The 22,727-nt window shown below is 41.0% G+C and overlaps 1 protein-coding gene across 8 annotated transcripts in view; it reads left to right on the plus strand.

Moving 5' to 3' along the window:
* DCAF8 (DDB1 and CUL4 associated factor 8) overlaps nucleotides 1-22,727 on the plus strand; it is a 48,509-nt gene that overhangs the window by 11,614 nt on the left and 14,168 nt on the right. For 6 of the 8 annotated variants that reach the window (XM_047784168.1, XM_047784166.1, XM_047784169.1 and 3 more), the window contains 5 exons: nucleotides 5,287-5,361; nucleotides 9,727-10,397; nucleotides 11,542-11,682; nucleotides 12,855-12,949; nucleotides 18,425-18,535. In XM_047784168.1, the coding sequence (XP_047640124.1) occupies nucleotides 5,313-5,361; nucleotides 9,727-10,397; nucleotides 11,542-11,682; nucleotides 12,855-12,949; nucleotides 18,425-18,535 (1,067 nt within the window). In that variant the 5' untranslated portion in view covers nucleotides 5,287-5,312. Of the gene's footprint in view, nucleotides 1-2,850; nucleotides 2,876-5,243; nucleotides 5,362-9,726; nucleotides 10,398-11,541; nucleotides 11,683-12,854; nucleotides 12,950-18,424; nucleotides 18,536-22,727 lie in introns of those variants that run through there. The other 2 variants (XM_047784171.1, XM_047784172.1) reach the window with 2 other exon arrangements.

Below are 22,727 nucleotides of genomic sequence, written 5' to 3' on the forward strand. Positions count from 1 at the left end.
CTGATCTTCTCTCCCTATAATTTATCTTTTCCAGAGTGTCCTATAAATGGAATCCTATATCTATAGCTTCTTTGACTTAGCCTAACGCATTTGAGATCCATTCATGTTGCTGGGTATATCAGTAGTTCTTTCCTTTTATTGCTCAATAGTAGTCCATTGTGTGATGGGACCACAGTTTGTTTATCCATGACCTAGCTGAAAAATATGTTTCTAGTTTTTGATGAATCTGAGTAAAGCTGCTAAAACATTATGTTTAGATTTTTAGGTAGATGTGTAGTTTCATTTTTCTTGAATACATATCTGGGTAGGATTCCTGGGTTGTATGGTTAAAAAGTGTTTTTTTAGGGCCACACCTACGGCATGTGGAGGTTCCCAGGCTAGGGGTTGAATCAGAGCCGTAGCTGCCGGTGTATGCCACAGCCACAGCAACGAAGGATTCAAGCCAAGTCTGTGACCTACACCACAGCTCACAGTAATGCCAGATCCTTAACCCACTGAGCAAGGCCAGAGGTCAAACCTGCATCCTCATGGATGTAGTCAGATTTGTTAACCGCTGAGCCGTGATGAGAACTCTTTACGTTTTTAATTTTATAGAAAACTGCCAAACTCTTCCAAGTGACTACCAGTTTACCTTTTTTCCTAGCAGTGTATGAGAGTTTAGTTGCTTTACTCCTTGTTAGCACTTGATAAACTTTCATTATTATTTAAAATTTTTTAACTATTCTAGTACATATGTAGAGGATTCTCATTGTGGTTTTAATTTGTATTTTTCCTAGTGACTAATGTTGATCATCTTTTTCAAGTGATTGTTATTTAGTTATGAGGAATTTTTTTTTTTGTCTTTTTGCCATTTCTTGGGCCGCTCTCGCGGCATATGGAGGTTCCCAGGATAGGGGTCGAATCGGAGCTGTAGCCACTGGCCTACGCCAGAGCCACAGCAACGCGGGATCCAAGCTGCGTCTGCGACCTACACCACAGCTCACGGCAACGCCGGATCGTTAACCCACTGAGCAAGGGCAGGGATTGAACCCGCAACCTCATGGATTCTTTAACCACTGCGCCACCACGGGAACTCCAGTTGTGAGGAATTTTAAATACATTCTGAGCGCTGTCCTTGAATATGTCTTTTGTAGATATTTTCTTTCAGTCCCTAGCTTGTCTTTTCATTTCATTTCATTGTCTCTTGAAGAGTAGATTTTTAATTTTGCTATGTCCAGCTAATTCATTTTTTTCTTTCGTGGTTTGTGTTTTCTTTGCATTCTGTTTTAAGAAATAATTTGCTTAAACCAAAGTCACAAAGATTATCTGCTGTGCTTTCTTCTGAAAGTTATATTGTTTAACTTTTACATTAGGTCTGTGATCTATTTTGAGTTAGTTTTTGTATATTGTACAACATACAAGTTGAATTTCTTCTTCTTTTTTTTTATTTTACATTTGGATGTCCTGTAGTTCTAATATACGTAGCTTCTTGTATAAATCTTTTGTCTATATTAGGAAAAGAAATCAGCCCCAGTGTGGCTTTAAACAAGAGACATTTGGTATCTCTTCCACAAAGTACTCTTACATCCTGTATTAACTCCTGCTTAATTTTTAGCTAATTGGCTACGTATTTGGTTAAAAATTTAAGGCCTTTTTCTTATTAAGACAAAATTCTAGGTTACTGAAATTTCTTAGGTAAAATTAAAATGGCACTTGGATCTTTTTTTCCCCATCCCCCAATAAATAGTTTACTCTTTAACCTTCACTTTGGCAGGAGTTATGGTTATTTTTAGAGTACAGGCAGTAGAGCTAATCTAATTAAACTCCCCCAGCTACCTGGGGCAGTGAGCTCATCAGCTCTTCCAAACTCAGATTGGTTTGCTCTGAACTGGATTTTACATGGAAATTGATGAAGGTAAAAAAAGCAGTGGATTTGTTGGGAATGGAGTGCCCTAAAGAATAAAGAAGGTAATTTTAAGTTGAGTAAGATGTGGTCCTAACGTCAGGTTATAGAATAAGGTTATATTTTTTTGGTGATAGAAGAAATTCTAGAGTGAGTCCTATACTTAAGACCTAAGGCATGGTCATAGCACCGTAGCTTGCTTTAATTTTGGCACTTACTCTGATTTCTGCCCTGGAGTTGAGATGGTTTTTAGTTTCTTCATTTGACATATTTATACAATAACAACTCATGCCCAAAGTAATTGTATTTTATCATTGTCATTTCTTGGCTTTTTAGAAAAGCATTCCTCCAAAATGGGAATGTGTGTATCCCAGGGGTATAGCAGATGATCCAGTGGTATATAGGAATGTTGAAAATTTTTAAATTTTTTCTGGAAAAACTAAGCCTAATGTTTAATATAAATTGATTAAATGTGTGTGTACGTACACACATAATAAGAGTTCATGCTCAGTTTTCACTGATAGAGGTTCATAGTCGGTTTGAGACCACTGTTTTAAGAACATTCTTCTGTAGAAGTTTTAACATATGATTTTTCCTAACTGTACCATCTCTGGAATTACAAATACTGTTTTACAAAAGAAGAAAATGAAGCCCAGAGAAGATCAAGCAGTACATCCAAGGTCACGTTACAAAGTTTGCTAATAACTTAGCTGGTACTAGAACTCTGGACTTTTAAGTTTCAGACTAGGACTAATTTTGCTAAACTCTGTAGCAGCTAAAATGTGACCTTTAGAACCTTTCTGCCTATCAGCTCAGTGATTAAACAGAGGTGACATACGTATTCACAGGTTTTAGCAATAAATTCTGTCAACTTTTTTCCTCTAAGATCCCTTCGTGCAAGAACCTTAAACCAGTTTCCCAAAAGATGAGCTCTGCAACCTCTGGGTATAGGCTGAACCTCATGGCTCTCCTTTTCCCACTTCTCAGAGCTAGGTAAGCATTAGGCATTTGGCTCCTCCTGCCCAGGAAATGTGTTTTCTGGAGCCATTATGAGTCTAAAGTTCAGGCAGTCTGGGTTTCTGTAGAAGATGATGAGATTTAGGTTTGAGAAAGTGTTCTCTGGGGCTGCTTAATACTTCCTCTCTGGGAGTGGATCATTGTGTGTTGGGAAGTATAGTGTGATTGACACTTTTGATTCTAGAGGTGAGAATACATCAGCTCTTTTCTCAGTTGACCATAAAGTATGTCTGTGACATTAGTTTTTATTTTTTGTTTTTTGTTTTTTAGGGCCTCACCTGCAGCATATGGAAATTCCCAGGCTAGGGGTCCAGTCGGAGCTGCAGCTGCTAGCCTACACCACAGCCACAGCAATGAGGGATCCAAGCTTCATCTGTGACCTTCACCACAGCTCACAGCAATGCCAGATCCTTAACCCACCGAGCCAGACCAGGGATGGAACCCTTCGTCCTCATGGATTCTAGTCGGGTTCATTACCACTGAGCCACAACGGGATCTCTGACCTTAGTTTTTATTTTTTTTAATTTATTTATTTTTATTATTATATTTTTTTTTAGAGCCACACCTGCGGCATGTGGAGGTTTCCAGGCTAGGGGTTGAATTGGAGCTACAGCTGCTGGCCTGCACCACAGCCACAGCCACAGCCACAGCAATGCCAGATCCGAGCCTCATCTGCAACCTACACCACAGCTCATGGCAATGCCGGATCCTTAACCCATTGAGCGAGGCCAGGGATCAAACCTGAAACCTCGTGGTTCCTAGTCAGATTTGTTCCTGCTGTACCACAATGGGAACTCTTCTGATCTTGGTTTTTAATCTTAACAAAAGCAGTGCAATTGTTTTCCCTGCTTTATAAAACTTTTCCAATTAGTATAATTAATTTAAGCCCTAGCTGGAGAAGATATTGCTGAGTTACTAAAGAACATAAACAGGAACTACTGAGAGGAAAAAACAAGTGTTAGGTGCAGAATGCTGTACAAAAATACATCATTGAAGTAGGAGGAAGAAAACAGCCTGGTCTGCAAACAGCTCTTTTACTCTTTTTCTCTATGTGGCTTCACAAATCTGTTTTCTTGTTGGCATTGTGTTTCATCATCACCCTTCTAGATATCCCTCCCTCAAGTTTAGCTTCAGTCCCTGCTTTTGCATTATTTCTACTCCCCCACTCTGGCTCACTACAAGCAAGCTTTGGGCAGCTGTCTCTTGGCAGAAGACACTTTTTTTCTGAAGCTACTTGGATTTCTGTAGCGGAAAGTAAGGGAGTAAGGATAAAGATGGGGCTGCTTCTGGGATAATTGTTATGGGAATGAAAGGGCTGTTGAAAGATTAGAGGCCAGTGTGCCTGGGTACAAGGACTGGAGTCATAATCATACTTTGTCTTTTACCAGTGCCTTTTGTCCAAGGCACTGAAAGAGCTTAACAAAATTCTGGTCTGAATAATATTATTCTTTGCTCTTTGGAATTTGCTCGAGGTGGGAGTGAAGCCTTGAAAAAATAATGAATGTATTATAGTGGTATAAAAGGAATAAAGCTAGGTACCCCAGTTCCTAGTTAAGGCTTTGTCAAACAGATACACCTGGTGAGAGTTGTTGGGACCAGGTGAAATAATGTTTGCCATTTTATAAAATGGTCTGAAATGGTTTAATGGAAATACTGCCCTTTTTCCTCCAGCTTTGCACATGGTGACTGACTTACTAGTCATAAGAGGGAAGAAAAAATCTTTTAGATTCTTTCTTAGAGGAAGGATGTTTCTGCATTCTAATTTGACTCTGCTTCTTATAATCCATGGTTAATATCTGTGCCTTTAAGTTTGAAGCTAGGCATCTGAGTGAACATAAAGCTCAAGCTCTTACCACAAGAGCTCAGTTTCTCTGTCTCTTGTTTTATGTGTAAAATGATACTCAGAGTCTGACCCTCCTCTTCATATTGTGAAGACAACTATTTTATAAAGTTCATAGATACAAACGACTGCTATTTACAACAGAAGATTTTTGCCTAGAGGGCAGTGCTGAAGCTAGCTTTTTGTTTTGAATTGAGGTTCTCTGCTTACTTGCAGAATCTGTCACTTGATATATGCCTGCTCTTCCAGGATTTATTTCCATTCCCTTTTTCCCATCTGAAAAATTACTGCCAGTTCCTCAGGGTGTAAGGTAAAGAGATGGCAGTTGGCTTCCCAAAGATATGTCCTTTTATGGAATTTAGACATGGGGGCCAGTGGGACTGTCTGGCATAATTTTCAGCAGCTGAGAAGCTCTGTTGTGCACACACAGAAAAGTCGTTTTTATAAAAGTGACAAAGGCTGTACACTGTTATATCTCCTGTTGCCTCTTATCATCTTTTCCAGGTTATTTCCTAATTGTTTCATTTTCTTCATCTCCTGAATCCAGGCTGGCTACAGTAAACATCATTCAAGATGTCCAGCAAAGGGAGCAGCACAGATGGCAAAACAGACTTAGCTAATGGTAAGGGGCCAAAATGAAGGTGAAGCTATTTTTGCTGTGGACAGAGGTCCTCCTCCTCCTGCAAAGAAAGTGGAGAGACCTGGGTTTTAGTGGAGAGAAGGAAATCTTTCCTAAGAGTGAATTCTTCCTGTGTTGTTTTGAGTATAGGAAACTACACAGAAAACACCTTGGACCACCTGGTACTTTTGCTCCTGTAACTTTCATTTGATTGTTTTCAGAAGAACAATAATAGAGTTGTGCCTGTGAGAGGTCAAGTGGTTTGGAATTTTCAAAGGTTGCAAGAGTGAACAAAATCTAGGAGATGCTATTAATAAAGGAGAAAAAGAAAATCTATTTGGTGGTGGGACCAAGGGAGTTGTTGGGAAGGTATGGCTCCCTACGTCTAAGAAGAAGTTTCTTTTCTTTTTTTTTTGTTTTCTGTTTTTTTTGTTTTTTGTTTTTGTTTTTCTAGGGCCGCACCCTTGGCATATGGAGGTTCCCAGGCTAGGGGTCCAATTGGAGCTGTAGCTGCTGGCCTACGCCACAGCTACAGCAACACGGGATCTGAGCCAAATCTGTGACCTACACCATAGCTTACGGCAACACTGGATCCTTAACCCACTGATCGAGGCCAGGGATTGAACCCGCAATCTCATGGTTCCTAGTCGAATTCGTGAACCACTGAGCCACGATGGGAACCCTGAGAAGTTTCTTTTCATGGTAGATCATAGTTCAATAGAGATATTAGATAAAAGATGAAATTAGAACCAACTGGAATTGGGGCTTTTTTTCTTTCTTTTCTCTTTCTTTTTTTTTAAGGACTTGTGCTGCCAAATATTAAATCATTGAATCTGACAGATTTGAAGGCAGAATATCAAGATTCTGATAGAGTATGGCTACTACCTGGATTATTTGACAAAACGTGTCAACTCTGAGCCAACTTCTAACTAAAGTAGATAAAGTCCTTCAAAATGGATATAGTTGGGCAAAACAGAATCCAGCATATCTCAGCACCTTGTAGGTCAGGACCATAGGCTAAATTCTAGTTGATGTGATTGGTAGAGCAATAAAGTTGAGTAAAGGAAAGGGAGATTTTTCAACATGCTGTTTTATTGCTCCTTTGTTCTCTCTCTCTCTCTCTCTCTTTTTTTTTTTTTGTCTTTTTAGGGCCATACTTGCGGCATGTGGAAATTCCCAGGCCAGGGGTCGAATTGGAGCTGCAACTGCCGGTACACCACAGCCATAGCAATGCCAGATTTGCAACCTCAGCTTGTGGCAACACGGCAGTGCTGGATCCTTAACCCGCTGAGGAAGGCTAGGGATCGAACCCAAATCCTCGTGGACACTAATCAGGTTTTAACCCACTGAGCCACAACAGGAACTCCCCTTTGTTCTTTTCTTTTTTTTTTTGTCTTTGTGCCTTTTCTAGGGCCGCTCCCGTGGCATATGGAGGTTCCCAGGCTAGGGGTCTAATCGGAGCTGTAGCGTCTGAGATCTACACCACAGCTCACAGCAAGGCCGGATCCTTAACCCACTGAGCAAAGCCAGAGACCGAACCCGCAACCTCATGGTTCCTAGTCAGATTCTTTAACCACTGCGCCACGATGGAAACTCCCTTTGTTCTTTTCTTAACAGTGCTGTTGGTTCATCTTTTGTAGAGGAGAGTGTCTCAGACTTTTCATTGAGCTTAGTTGAAATGCACAGGACTCCAAAGGGGTCCAAGGTATACAGTTGATTGGGAGTTTGGCCGTTAACTTTATCAGGGATTGGCAAACTATGGCCTGCGGGCCAAATCCACAGGCCTGCAAGCTGCTGTTTTTGTAAAATTCATTGGAACTCAGTCATGCCCCACTTATTAAATAGTATTTATGGATTCTTTTATGCTGCAACAGTGGAGATAAATAGTTGTGCCATGTCCATGTGGCCCGTGAAGCCTAAATTCCCCCCACCCCATCATATGGAGTTAGTAGGCCAGGGATCAGATTCAAGCCGCATTTGCAACCTGCACTGCAGCTGTGGCAACACCCTAACAGTGCAGATCCCTAACCTGCTGTGCCAGACTGGGGATTGAACTTGCATCCCAGCGTTCCAGAGACACCACTGATCCCATTGCACCACAGCAGGAACTCCCTAAGATTTTATTATCTGGCCATTTAGGAAAAATTTGCCAACCCCTAGCTACATCTTGGTCACTGACTGTTAAAAAGAGTCCTGTTACTGAGCTTATGATATGCTCTGGCCCTTTTCTTAATGTAGTAAGGCTCCCAAAGTCATCTTAGTTTATCATAATTTTAACAATAAATTGTAGGAGTTTGTTTTTTTCCACCCCACAGAAGTGATTGGTGTGATAGTTTATCCTTTCTCACCACTCCCAATCTCAAACCCAGTTGCTTTTAGATAATCACAGTTACTAATCTTTCTCAGCATAATACAGCAGTCTCAGCAAATACAGTTGCTGCCCTTTTCCCCTTTTTTCCAGTTCCTATTCCAGTTGTTTTCACACTGCGTTCTTAGTTGAGGTGCTTTTTTGAAAAGAGCTGTTTATGTTTCCCAACCTTCTGTCACTATTTGAACAAAAGTGTGTGTATTGTTTATCTGTTTTTTTTGTATTGGGCTTTGCCTAAGGGTTCATTGAAAAGAGGTTCCATTGCTTCAAAGATTTTTAGAAATTACTTCTCTAATCCAAATGACTAAGCAAGAAGATACCCTCACTTTAAATCCTTAAACATCAATGTGACATTGGAGTCGACTCTGGTAGCTTATACCAGAGTCACACATAGCTGGTCTGCCTTTACTTCTGGCAAGATAAAATTCTTAGTCATCTGAGGAGAAAGGAGTCCCCTGAGCAGTGTTTAAAATTCATTTTTCCTATTTGCACATCTTGACCTTAGTGCTTTTTTTCAGGGCCGTACCTACCCATGGTGTATGGAAGTTCCCAGGTTAGGGGTCAAATCGAAGCTGTAGCTGCCAGAGCCACAGCAGTTCGGAATCCCAGCCGGGCCTGCAGCTTACACCACAGTTGACAGCAACGCTGGATCCTTCACCTACTGAGTGAGGCTAGGGGTGGAACCCAGGTCCTCCTGGATACTAGTCGGGTTCATTAGTGCTGAGCCACAAAGGGAACTCCCTCTTGACCTTAGTTTTGATGTTGTGGTCCTGTCAGCTCTAGAACACTGCCAAAATGCTCATTGGAATATGATCTGGCTGTTAGGAGAATTTGGTATCTAATTGTCGGAAATTATTTTACTCAAAGTGACCTAGTTATTTTGTAACTACCAATATGTCAGACCTAGAATATGATAAACTTTTCAGGTCCCACTATAGTAGTAGCCCTGCTTTAATCAATTTTATGTATGCTTCCTGATAAAACTTTATCTCAGTGGAATTCCTGTATCTAAAAATAGTATTAGAATTATTAAATTAATGAAAGAATACGTTTATTAACAAAAAGTAAGCAGGAACCTACTCAAGTTTCTGCTTGTCCTTCCACTTCCTTCTGGATTCTTAGTGTATTTTAAAGCCTGGGAGAGAGAAACTTTAGGATTTGAGAGGTGGGAGGTAGTGATGCTTTCTCGAAGTGAAAAATAGTCCAACTCTTGCTGAGGATGGCTGTTCTTTTTTCTTATATTCAGTTTAAGTATATGTTAAAACTAATGGTTGCTCATCTAGCAAAACAGCCGAAGGTAGTAGTATCAGGCATACTAATTTTTTTTTGCCACTCTTGCAGCATGCACAAGTTCCCAGGCCAGGGATCAAAAGTCACCATGGCAGCAATCCAAGCCACTGTAGTGACAATGCTAGATCCTTAACTTGCTGTGCCACAAGAGAACTCCAGGCATATTTCTCTAAAATCTGCCAGTGCTTCTTGAGAATGTGTTATAATCTGTGGTTGTCCTGCAATTCATTACTTGTTTGTGGACTTGGTCTTAATCTTTTCAAGATTCCCCCTCAGAAGGTCCTTTTTTTTTTTTCTTTTTAGGGCAAAACCTCATGGCATATGGAGGTTCCCAGTTCTCAGGCTGGGGGTTGAATCGGAGCTGCAACTGCCAGCCTATGCCACAGCCACAGCAAACGTGGGATCTGAGCTGTGTCTTCGACTTACACCACAGCTCATGCAATGCCAGATCCTCAACCCACTGAGCAGCGCCAGGGATCGAACCTGCATCCTCATGGCTCTTAGTTGGGTGTGTTAACCGCTGAGCCATGAAGGGAATTCCAGAAGCTATTCTTTATAAATATTTGTAATGGAAACATTTTGACCAAAGTTGGTTTCTGGGTCTTTTGATGTGATGATTATTTTTGACTAAGGAGGGGAAATTCTTCTGATCACTATCTTATTTCCTTATTCCCCCCCACCCCATCTACTCATTCCTTACTAACATGCAGGAAGCCTGTCTAGCAGTCCAGAGGAGATGTCTGGTGCTGAGGAAGGGAGAGAGACATCCTCAGGCATTGAAGTGGAGGCCTCAGACCTGAGCTTGAGCTTGACTGGGGATGATGGTGGCCCCAATCGCACCAGCACAGAAAGTCGAGGCACGGATACAGAGAGCTCAGGTGAAGACAAGGACTCTGACAGCATGGAGGACACTGGCCATTACTCCATCAATGATGAAAACCAAGTCCATGACCCCTCAGAGGAAGAGGAGGAGGAAGAAGAGGAGGAAGAAGAGCATCCTCGTCGCCGTGTACAGCGCAAGCGGGCCAATCGTGATCAGGACTCATCCGACGATGAGCGAGCCCTGGAGGACTGGGTAGCCTCAGAGACATCAGCCCTGCCCCGACCTCGCTGGCAAGCCCTTCCTGCTCTTCGGGAGCGGGAGCTGGGTTCAAGTGCCCGTTTTGTGTATGAGGCTTGTGGGGCAAGAGTCTTTGTGCAGCGTTTCCGTCTGCAGCATGGGCTTGAGGGCCATACTGGTTGTGTTAATACCCTGCACTTTAACCAGCGCGGCACCTGGCTGGCCAGTGGCAGCGATGACCTGAAAGTGGTGGTTTGGGACTGGGTGCGGCGACAGCCAGTATTGGACTTTGAGAGTGGCCACAAAAGCAATGTCTTCCAGGTGAGGCAAGGGAACACATTGGCAGTTGGGAAAATCAGGCATGTGTTAGACAAACCTGAGCTGCTGACTGGAGTAGGAGTGGTAGCAAGTTGTGGTAGGAATTAGATATCAGGGCTTGGTCCTACTTTGGCCCCGTAATGAGTTAGAGGAACTAAATACACTGAAAGACCCATGGCAGCCTTTTATTTCCTTGAGCACATAGAGTATTGCAAGCCTCATTATAATAGGGTGCTTGGAAATCATCAGGAAGTTACTAAATGCCCTGCTTAGGAGGGATATAGTGTAAGAGCAGAGGTTTTTGAGCCAGACTACTTGAGTTTAAATCTTGGCCCAACTCCTTACTAGTGGTGTGATCTTGGGTACATTTATTTAATCTCTGTCTTCAGTTTCTTTAACTATATAATATGGGGCTAATAACACAGAGGGTTATGATGGAGTTCCTGCTCTGGCACAGAGGGTGAAGAGTCCTACTGCAGTAGTTTGGGTCCCTGCAGAGGCCCGGGTTTGGACCCTGACATGATGCAGTGGGTTAAAGGATCCAGCATTGCTGCAGCTGTGACTTGGTGCCTCTGGTGTGGCCATTTAAAAAAAAAAAAAAATAGAGGGTTATGAGGATTAAATAACAATAGAAGCTAAGCAGTTAGAGCCATGTCTGGTACTTAAATAAACATTTGATAAATATTAGTTGACATTGTTATTCTCTGGAGGTTTTACTTATCAGCCCCATCTATCATATAGTCTAGCTATTTATCCCTAAGCATGGTTTCTTTCCTTCTCCAGTATCCCCTCTAGTTTCCTTTTTCTTTGTAGAAAATTTGTTTACTTTCTGAATCAAGGAAGATTTTTCTCTTTTTTTCCTTTTCCTTCCTAGTAGGTATAGTCTTAGTTTACCTGAGCACTTATCCTGTACCATTTCAACCTTTTGGAATCAACAGAAGTGCTTTCTTATATCAGAAGTTTTTTTCTCTTCCTCTCCTTTATCCCTTGGAAGAAATTGGACTTGAGCCAATTATAAAAGAGTAGGAGGTCTTAAGTTTCCAGCTATCGTGCAGCAACAGGGGGAGATTTGGGGTGGTCATCACACTTTTCCCTCTCAAATCTGCTTTTATTTCTCTTGTACTTTCTTTTATTCTTAATATCCCAGGCCAAGTTCCTTCCTAACAGTGGTGATTCAACCCTGGCCATGTGTGCCCGTGATGGGCAGGTTCGGGTAGCAGAGTTGTCTGCTACTCAGTGCTGCAAGAATACGAAGCGTGTGGCCCAGCACAAGGGAGCATCCCACAAGGTAAGTAAGCCCTGTCTGCGAAGATTGTGCAGTTCCGCTTCTCTGTGAGTCTCCGTCAAGGCCCTCCAGTCAGTATCTGTACATTGTGTCCCTTTGTTGGGGTCACCTGCCTCACTTCTTTCAGTCCTAAGATTTGTAGGTAAGGTGGGAGAAAAAGCAGCTACCCTAAACTTCTCAGAAGGCATGTATTTGAGAGATGTCTATATCTTGCACATGGAGCATTCACCTGATGATACCTGACTCCTAAGCTGAGCCATAGTTGATTTGGAGATCCTTGAGGTCTCCAATGCCTTCCAAGCCTTTAAAATTTACTCTGTATTTAGAACATTTTAACAGCTCCAAGGTGCTAGCTGTTGACTTCTCATATGTGAGAGCTTCAACTTTTCTGCTCACAACTCTCAGTGCATAAACAGCACTATTTCTGGAAGCCTATTTAGAGCAGGAATATAGGCCAAATAGTCAGTGAGGAGCCAGCAACTGCCTTATCTCCAAGTAGGCACTGTTTTCTTTCACGCCATGGAAGGAGGATGATCCCCTGTTTACAACCCTAAGCAACTATATAGGTGGACCTGGAGTATGCTTTTCTTGCCCACATGGCTCAGGAAATATGAAAATTACCTATTTGATTCTTGAGACTACCCCCAACACAGTAGATAACTAATTTTTCGAACTAAGATGCGAGGAATGAAACTTGGGTGCCATTTCTCCCCCACCCCTAGGATATGGAGTTGATTTTGAGAATGAGCCCTAATGTCATTGTTTTCTTTTGGTATCACTCTTTATATATCCCTTGGGGACTTAGTTAAAAGTGAAAATCATCTGTCCTTTTGCCTTGTATAAAATAAGCTGTAAATAATTCACATACAGAATAAGAATTAATTTATTAAATTATCTTCTTTCCTGGGATTTTACAACAAAAGAGGTAGGCATTTCTCTGGTTGAGACTTTTTTTTTTGCTTTTTAGGGCCACATCTGTGGCATATGGAGGTTCCCAGCTGCCAGCAATGCTAGATCCAAGCCACATCTGTGGCCTACACCACAGTCATGGCAACACCGATCCTTAACCCACTGAGCAAGGCCAGGAATCGAACCCACCACCTCATGGTTCCTAGTCAGATTCATTGCTGTTGCACCATGATGGGAACTCCAACTGTTCCTTTTTTCTCTTTCAGTTGGCCCTGGAACCAGACTCTCCCTGTACGTTCCTGTCTGCAGGTGAAGATGCAGTTGTCTTTACCATTGACCTTAGACAAGACCGGCCAGCTTCGTAAGTATAACATTAGTATTTTCTACAGAATTGAATCTCTTGGCCTTGAAAATATTCCATGTGTCCTAGGCAATAACTCTCTAGTTCATCAGAATAGTTCTTTTGTGGAAGTTCAACTGTGGCTCAGCAGAAACAAATCCAACTAAAAACCATGAGGATGCTGGTTCGATCCCTGGCCTCGCTCAGTGGGTTAAGGATCTGGTGTTGCCAGGAGCTGTGGTGTAGTTCCCAGACGTGGCTTGGGTCCCGCGTTGCTGTGGATGTGGCTATGGCTTAGGCCGGCAGCTGCAGTTCCCCTACCCTGGGAACTTCCACGTGCTGTGGGTATGGCCCTAAAAAAAAAGAATACTTCTTTTGTGATTATGATAAGCAGATTAAGGTTTAGGGGAATTCCTTCTTTGTTGCTGTCTGTTCTCAATAGTAAAATACTATTCAGCGTATCTTCACTTCTAATGAAGGAAGGGTTCAGTTATCTTCTTATGTGTGGGCTCTAATAACTGGATGCTCTTCCACTCTCCATTCACTTAGGTGACACTCAGCTTCCCCACAAGAAGCACATTACTGGCAGCTTAGAGATAGGCTCCTGTGTGGTTTTCAGTTCAATTATGTATAAAAACATAAAAATTAAATGATAAATCTTGAGCAAAAATATCAGTAGCTATAATAGAACTTTATCATATCACAGCTCATTTTTACATGAATCTGAGACTTATAGGAAAATTATATCTCTTTCACCTGTGTGATCCAGAAACAGCAAATCATCCTGTTTGGATCTAGCTCAGATCTTAACTTGGCACCACTAGTTGTGACTTACAACCTTTCCGAACCTCAGTTTCTTCAGCCTCACTATGGGCATAATCAGTCAGTCTCATTCTCTCTCTTGAGAATTACTGATTACTGATTACTGATACTTGAGCGTAGTGTCTGGCACTGTGGTTGGAACTGATTAAATTGCACTTACTAATTTTTTTGTTTCCTTTTTTCACTTTTATTGCTCTTACAGTGAACAAATACATCTTGTTTTAAAAATTCAAATAATAAAGTATATGGACAAAATGTAAATGCTTCCTCATGTATACCTCCTCTGCCCCCCATTCTGGCTATTGATAACCATTGTTAAAAATTTTGAGTGCCTTTTCAGTAATTTTTCTAGACATTTATGTATCTTACTATGTATATATACACATATACACACACCCATGGGATAGTTGTATGTATATATAAACATATGTATATGTATGTTCCCACAATTTGCTTTTTTCACATTTTTATGTGTTTTGGAGATCTTTTTATGTTAAAACAAAAAGGCCCACCTACCTCATTTTTAACCATGACGTATATTGGTGCACCACAGTTTAACCACTGTCTAATTGATGGATTATCTAGATTATTTATTGTATCGTTACTCTTTAAAATTATCTTAAATCTTATATATCAATACCAATATTGAGTAAGGGGTGTCACTGATTTACATAGCAGACAAGTAAAATATAAATTAAGGAATATAATCTTAAGGCTGATTATTACTAGACTTTTAGAAAGATCAGTACAGAAAAAAATGTCTAGAAAACGGAGGAATTTAAAATACTGATTAAAGGATAGAAATATTTTGGGCTTGCAGAAACAAGTATAGGGGATAACCAGTAGAGAGGATATACTGGTTATTTATATAAAATTTCAAGAGGTTGAAGGTTGAGAGATAACGAGTGGATTTCTGTGAGAAAGGGAACAGGCCTGGGTGACAAGGGATCTGCCTTCTAGTACTGGCCTACAGTTAGGTAGCTTTGAGAAAATCATTTAATCTCTTAAACTCAATGATGTTTGATATTTTCAGTTCTTTGGTTCTGTGATGATAATGGAACATTAGCAGGTTTTCCAGAGGTAGCAGAGGGAAAGATGGAAAAAGTGATATGAGTTAGTTTGGTCTGCTGTGGTAGAGAGTTGTGAAGTAGAATGAGATCTCATTGTGTGGATCAGTTTCAGAGGAAGAGTACTGTTAAGCAAGAAGAAATTGGGAATCTGGTTCAAGTAATGGGCAGAGCAAACGACTTGGGCACATTATTGAATGTGTAATGAAATGATGTAGGCAGAATATCTGGCTAAGAGTTGACCAGTGGATCTACATGCAAACAGTAGTAGACAGGATAGAAACTAAAAGGGTGAACATAGGAGAAACATAGATTAGGAGGAGGCCCAAATTGTGGGTTTGGGAAATAAGAGACAGTGGGCCTTCAGAAAATTTTTGCTTTAGCGGTTGAATTGGTAGAAGACTGAAATGAGGTTGGAGAATTGAATGTGTGAAGGTCATGGAATTCTAGAACATGTATCCTTTTGTGTTAAGCTGGTGCCTGAACATCTGCTTATATCAGAGGCATTTTTGTGTGAAGTTGGCATAGGGGAATTTTTCGCTCTTGTATATCTCTGAAAGCTGAATCTCTGGAAGCTGGTGATACTGGCTAACATCATAGGAAGAGGTGGATTTGACGCAGTGGGTGGGATATTCCCTTAACCAGTGGAAGCTGGTTTGAGATATTCAAAGGAATCCTTTGGTTTGATCTGTAATTGTTTTTCCCTTTTTCCTGGAACATACCTACTCATTAAAAAACAGTAAATTTTAAGGCAAAATTTGGTAATTTTTAAAATGATTTTTATTTTTTTCCATCATAGCTGGTTTACAGTGTTCTGTCAATGTTCTGCTGTACAGCAAGGTGACCCAGTCGCACATACATTCCTTTTTCTCACATTATCATGCTCCACCATAAATGACTATAGTTCTCAGTGCTATACACCAGGATCTCATTGCATATCCATTCCAAAGGCAAAAATTTGGTAAATTTGTTTTATATGGTTTTGTCTGCTACCTTTCTCTGGTGTGAATTTTTTTTTCCTACTGCTATCATTAATCATTTTAATAGCACCTCTGCATTTTCCCCAGAGAGCTCAAGGTACTCTGTGCATTTTTCCCTTAGGAGAGAGAAATGTTTGTTTTAGGTAAATAAATGGAGGCATAGGAAGATTGAGCTCTTTTTCAGGATGAGATGACAGTGGAGCCAGTACGTCATAATCTCTCCCCTCAGTTTCATTTTCCTTTTGCATGGTAACCTTTATGTTCGTCTGACCATCCCCTCTAAAAATCCATGTTAGAGCTGCCTCTTCTCCATTGCAAGTTTTGTTCCTGAAACTCTTGATTTGTTTCCTGTATTTTTGGTTTTTTTGTTTTGTTTTGTTTTGTTTTGTTTTTTCCTTTTTGCCTTTTTCTGGGGCTGCTCCCTCGGCATATGGAGGTTTCCAGGCTAGGGGTTGAATCGGAGCTGCAGCCACCAGCCTACGCCAGAGCCACAGCAACTCGGGATCCAAGCCGCGTCTGCAGCCTACACCACAGCTCAGGCAACGCTGGATCATTAACCCACTGAGCAAGGCCAGGGGTTGAACCCGCAACCTCATGGTTCCTAGTCGGATTCATTAACCACTGTGCCACGACGGGAACTCCTATTTTTGTAGTTTTGAGGGTTGGGTATGTGATATATATGTGCTTCCCCTAATAACATTTATTTCTAATGGCCTCTATACGCTGTTCTTTTAATGGAAGGCTGCAGAGTTTTTAAAATTAAATAAAAGTTCCCCTGTTTGTCTAGAGTGGTCTAAGATAGAGTGCCTTTCACCATGCAGAGAGGATACTAACCTCATTTACAAACAACCTCGTCATAGTTAATTTCTTTCATTTTCTATAAGCATCAGAAATGAGTAAAACTTAGAAATAAAAATGAAAGCTGAAGTCCAGCTCCTTCCTTTCATGTGTTCCTTTTCCTGTAAATGTACTAATCTTTATGATGTTATATTTGGTTGGACACTTAGATCTGGGAAGAGTATTCGTAGTACTACACTTAAAGTGGGACAAATTACAGCTCTTTGGCCAGAATCTTCTGGCTAAAGCTCTGAAATTTTATAAGGTTTCCTCAGAGTCCCATGCCCTCTTACAGTCACCTTTTTTTGTGTTACAACCAGAAGAGTAATTTTTTTTTTTCTTTTTCTCTTTAGGGCCACACCCAAGGCATATGGCGGTTTCCAGGCCTAGGGGTCTAATCGGAACTACAGCTGCCGGCCACAGCAGGGCAGCATCTGAGCCAAGTCTACGACCTCTATCCCAGCTCATGGCAATGCTGGATCCTAACCCACTGAGCGAGGGGAAGGATCAAACCTGAAACCTCATGGCTCTTGGTTGGATTTGCTTCCACTTCGCCACAACGGGAACTTCCCCCAGAAGAGTAATTTAGAAATGATTTTCTAGCCTTAAAAGCCACTGTCTTCATAAGAATCTCCTCTCCTAATTTGCTTCAGATAAGGAAAAACTAATATTGTTTTCCTTTGGATTAATTGTTGCTTGTTAATATTCTTTTCTTTCTTTTTTAAATGGCCGCATCTGTGGCAGACTTATGGAAGTTCACAGGCTACGGGTCGAATCAGAGCTGCCGCTGCCAGCCATAGCTCATGGCAACACCAGATCCTTAACCCACTGAGTAAGGCCAGGAATCAGACCTGAGTCCTCATGGATACTAGTCCTCATGGATGCTAGTCGTGTTTGTTGCCAATGAGTCACAACTGTAACTCCTGCTTGTCAATTTTCATCGTGCCTTTTTTTTTTTTTTTTTTTTTTTTGCCGTACTTGGAAAGTTCGCATTGGAAAATTCCTGGGCCAGGGATTGAACCTGAACCATAGCAGTGACAAAGCTGAGTAATCAACTGCTAAGCCACCCTCATTGTGGGTTTTTTTTTTTGTCTTTTTTGTCTTTTTGCCTTTTCTAGGGCTGCACCTGCAGCATACCGAAGTTCCTAGGCTAGGGGTCTAATCGGAGCTGTAGCTGCTGCCCTACACCAGAACCACAGCAGCGTGGGATCCAAGCTGCATCTGAGACCTACACAACAGCTCATGACAATGCCGGATCCATAACCCACTGAATGAGGCCAGGGATCAAACCCTCAACCTCATGGTTCCTAGTTGGATTCGTTAACCACTGAGCCACGATGGGAACTCCTACATTTTTAAGGCTGGGTTTTAAGTGAACACTTTTCTGGAATCTGGGAGATAGATTCTAACCTTCAGGTTTCTCTGTCCACTCTTTCTGTCTTTCATCCTTCCCTCCCTCTGCTCCCAGATGATTGGGAAAGATGAATTTATAAGTAAAGGAGGGGAAGATGTGGGTAATATTGTCTGTTCTTGAAGAATGCCAGAAAATGACTATACTACATGTTTTTTCTATCTCCAAAGGAGTAGCATTTATTAAATAGACATGGAGGAGGGTTTTGTTTTTTTTGTGTTCCAATGTACAAACAAACAAAACCACTTTTTTCTTTCTTTTCAAGTGAGAATCTGTTTGATTTCTTATTCACTGTCTATATTACTCTTTCTGTTCTCATTTGCCATGACCATCTGGGTCTTTTGGAGACTATAACTTTTATACTTTTCTACTCTTGAAGGAAATTGGTGGTGACAAAAGAAAAGGAGAAGAAAGTGGGGCTGTATACAATCTATGTGAATCCCGCCAATACACATCAGTTTGCAGTGGGTGGACGAGATCAGTTTGTAAGGTGAGTCTTTGCCTCTTTTGTGTCTTTGAGAGTTTGAGACTGTGATGCATTGTGTACTACCAGCTGTCCCTTATGGAAAGGTAGCAATTGCTTAGGAATCCATTAACCACAATCTTTAATTTTTTGCCATCTTCCAAAGAGTTTAAACATTGTCTTACGTATTCTTTTCTCTAATGTAATGAATGATCTCTGAGGGATGGCTTAACATGTTGTATAGATTATTAAGTGTTGAGAAGTTTGACAAAATGACCAAGGTCCCCACGTAGCAGCTAAGACATAAACCCAGGTTTACTAGCAAGCGCTCTACTAGTAAATATCTTCCACCATTTTTCATACATAAATTAACATATGCACTAGAAATTTTGAGTGCTGGTTTCAGATACAGAAATGGTTTGACTCAGGAGTACTCAGTGTGAACTTGGGTTTTGGCTTCCACTGTCACAAACCACTTTACTTTATCTTAGTGATACCTTTGTAACACTGTCTGTTGAGTCATAGCCTAAGGAGAACAGAGCTAGTGGATTCAGTCCCCATGTGTACCAGTTAGTTTCTTTCTGGCTTTTTGTCAAATTGTATCCCATCCATTTGGCCTATTTTGGCTGTATTTCTTTGGTTGCCAAGGGATCATCAGTTTGAAAGGGAGGAAGGAGAGGATCACTAGAAAAATGAATTGCTTGTTTTCCTTGATGGTGGGTGAAAAGCATTATCTTCTTTTTAAAATGAGAGCATGTTTTTACAACTATATTATGTAATTTTATTAATAAAAATCACAGGGATAGACCAAGTTTTTAGAAATGCTTGAGAGAGGACCTTAATTTGTTGAAGAATCCTGCCACAAGAGAATTGGGCAACTTTGTTACTCTCTTCTTACCCCTTTTCCCTTGCCCTGTAAATTTTTTTCATCTGTTGACTAACAGCAGATGTGTAGCAGTAGATTTTCTTTTGTGTTTTTATTTTTAAGATAAGAAGCTGTTGATCAAAAAGAGTTGTAGTTGTCAGAACTTTCAGGTGCTGCCTCCTTTAAATTGAGCATTTACTGAAATTTCTAATTTGGATTTCCTGCTTAGAGCTCTGGATTCATTGAAGAGTCTTTTTGTCTCTAGATAATTCAGCCACTAGGACCTTGATTTTGGAGGACAGTGGAGTTGTGTTGAGAACTTCAGTTGATAACAACTTTTTCCAAAGCTAGTTTAGGATTAACAGGGTTAGAATTGGGTAGAGATTAGTTTTAGCATTTCAGTACAAGGAGAAGTACTCAGATCTGTCTCTTATCAGCCTCAATGTCTTCATCCAAATTCTCAGCATATAATAGGCTATTTGCTTGACAGAAGCATGTGTAGATTTTGAGGCACACTGATCCCGTATGAGCAGATGCCCCTCTAGTACCCCACCTCTTCTCTGATCATCCTCAGTTTCTCTGGCACCTCTTCAGTTCAGCCATTTGAATATTTTGGATGTCCCTCTTTCTGATGCTTTCTTTGACAGAACTCTAGGCTCACCTTTTCAGTACAAATTTGAAAATTTTTTTTGCTGAATATTTTATAACACCATTAGCTTTTACTCCTAACCTGAAGGAATTCCTTTAAGGGAATACGGAGAAACAGTATACTCATCCTCAAAACTTTTTCATCATAAATACTGAATTTTAGTTTAGGATTGAGAAGAAGCATTTAAGGGAAGCTTTAAAGAGTCATGCGTATTGAAATATGACCCCAAAAGGGGGGCAGGGAGAAAAAAAAAGGTAGGCAAGTAGAGGGTGGTATAGATATGAGTTTCTGCTACCCAATCCTATTTGGGTTGGTTTAAGAATTTTCAGAAGTGGGAGGTTCTTGTTGCGGCTCAGTGGGTTAAGAACACAACATAACTGTCCATGAGGATTTGGGTTTGATCAGTGGGTTAAGAATCCAGTGTTAGAGTGAGCTATGCCATAGGTTGCAGATGCGGCTCAGATCTGGCATTATTGTGGCTGTGGTGTAAGGCTGCAGCTGCAGCTCCGATTTGACCCCTAGTCTGGGAACTTCTGTATGCTGCAGGTATGGCCTTAAAAAGAAAAAAAAAAAACCTCACAGGAGTGAAGAAAAGGAGAATGTATCAGATGGATGAATCCAATGATTTGGCAGTGTGGTTGGTTGACATGTAAATTTATTGCTGAAGGATTTAGTATAGGTATTAATTTATAAAACACAATCAAATAAAGAGGCCCTTTGCTCCCCTGTCTTTATCAGCAAGTGATAAAGAGAGAACTGAGAGAAGACTAGACTAAAGTTAGGTCGGGGGAATCGGAGGTGAGGAGGGGAGAGAGAGAGACTTATGGTAACAAGTTAGTGGGCACCTGGAGTCCTGTGGAAAGAGTTGCAGTAAGAATGTTGAGACAGTGCAGAGACCATTCCTTATTTGATTTAAAATGTCAAGGGCATAGGAAGATTCAGTATTGTGGAGATGTCAGTTCTTCCCACCTTGATTTATTGATTCAGTGAAATATAATCAAAACTCCCAGTAAGTTATTTTATGGGTATTGGCAAACTAATTCTAAAGTTTGTGTGGAGAGACCAAAGTACCAAATAGCCAGCACAATATCGAATGAGAAGAACAAAGTTGGAAGACTGACACTATTCAACTTCAAGACTTACTGTAAAGCTGCAGTAATTCAGACAGCATTGTACTGGTGAAATAGACAAATAGATCAATAGAACAGAATAGAGAACCCATAAATAGACCACTATAAATGTAATCAAATTATCTTTGGCAAGGAAGCAAAAGCAATAGATGGAGAGAAGATAGTCTCTTCAATATATGGTGCTGAAACAACTGGACATCACCTGTAAAAAAATGGATCTAGACATAGACCCTAACCCCCTTCACAAAAATTAACTCAAAATGGATCATAGAGTTGCTGTTGTGGCTCAGTGGTAACTAACCCAACTAGTATCCATGAGGATGTGGGTTCGATCCCTGGCCCCACTTAGTGGGTTAAGGATCCGGCATTGCTGTGAGCTGCAGTGTAGGTCACAGACGTGGCTCAGATCTGGTGTGGCTGTGGTGTAGGCTGGCAGCTGCAGTTCCAGTTAGACCCCTAGCCTGGGAATTTCCATATGCTGTGGTTGTAGCTCCCCCTGCCCCCCAAAAAATAGATCATAGACCTGAAAGTAAAACCCAAAACTCTAAAACTCCTAGAAGATAACATAGGAGAAAATCTAAAAGACCTTGGGTATGGTGACACAACACCAAAGACATACATGAAAGAATTAAGTTACGTGTCAATAACTTCTCTGTGAAAGACAGTATCTTTCAAGAGAATTAGAAGGCAAGTCACAGACTGGGAGAAAATACTTGCAAAAGATGTATCTGATGAAGGACTGTTATCCAAAATATACAAAGAACTCTTAAAACTCAACAACAGGAAAACAACCCAACTGAAAAATGGGCCAAGGAGTTCCCTATTGTGGCTCAGCAGGTTAAGGAACTGATGTTTTCTCTGAGTATGTGAGTTCAATTCCTGGCTTCACTCATTGTAGCATAGGTTGCAGATATGGTCCTGATCTGGTGTTGCAGTGGCTATAGCGTAGGCCTGCAGCTGAAACTCTGATTTGATTCCTCATCTGAGAATTTCCATATGCTGCAGGTGTGGCCTTAAAAAGGAAAAAAAATAAATGAAAAGGCCAAAGACGGAGTTCCTGTCATGGCACAGTAGAAATGAACCCGACTAGGAACCATGAGGTTGCGGGTTCAATCCCCGGCCTCACTCAATGGGTTAAGGATCCAATGTTGCCGTGAGCTGTGGTGTAGGTTGCAGACAACAGCGCGGATCTGGCATTGCTGTGGCTCTGGAGTAGGCCAGCAGCAACAGCTCTAATTAGACCCCTAGCCTGGGAACCTCCATATGCTGCGAGTGTGGCCCTAAAAAAGGATAAAAGACCAAAAAAAAAAAAAGCCAAAAACCTTAACACATATCTCACTGAAGAAGATAAGATGTGAAAAGATGATCCACACCATATGTCATTAGGAAAATGCATATTAAAACAACAGTGGGGATACCACTATACACCTATTAGAATGGCTGAAATCTAGAACACTGACAATACCAAATGCTTGTTGAGTACTTTGGAGCAACAGGAATTCGCATACTTGCTGGTCAAAAAAAATGATAGAGTCGGAGTTCCTGTCGTGGCTCAGTGGTTAATGAATCCGACTA

Source organism: Phacochoerus africanus, chromosome 6 (genome assembly GCF_016906955.1).
Source record: "Phacochoerus africanus isolate WHEZ1 chromosome 6, ROS_Pafr_v1, whole genome shotgun sequence".
Classification (NCBI taxonomy): domain Eukaryota; kingdom Metazoa; phylum Chordata; class Mammalia; order Artiodactyla; family Suidae; genus Phacochoerus; species Phacochoerus africanus.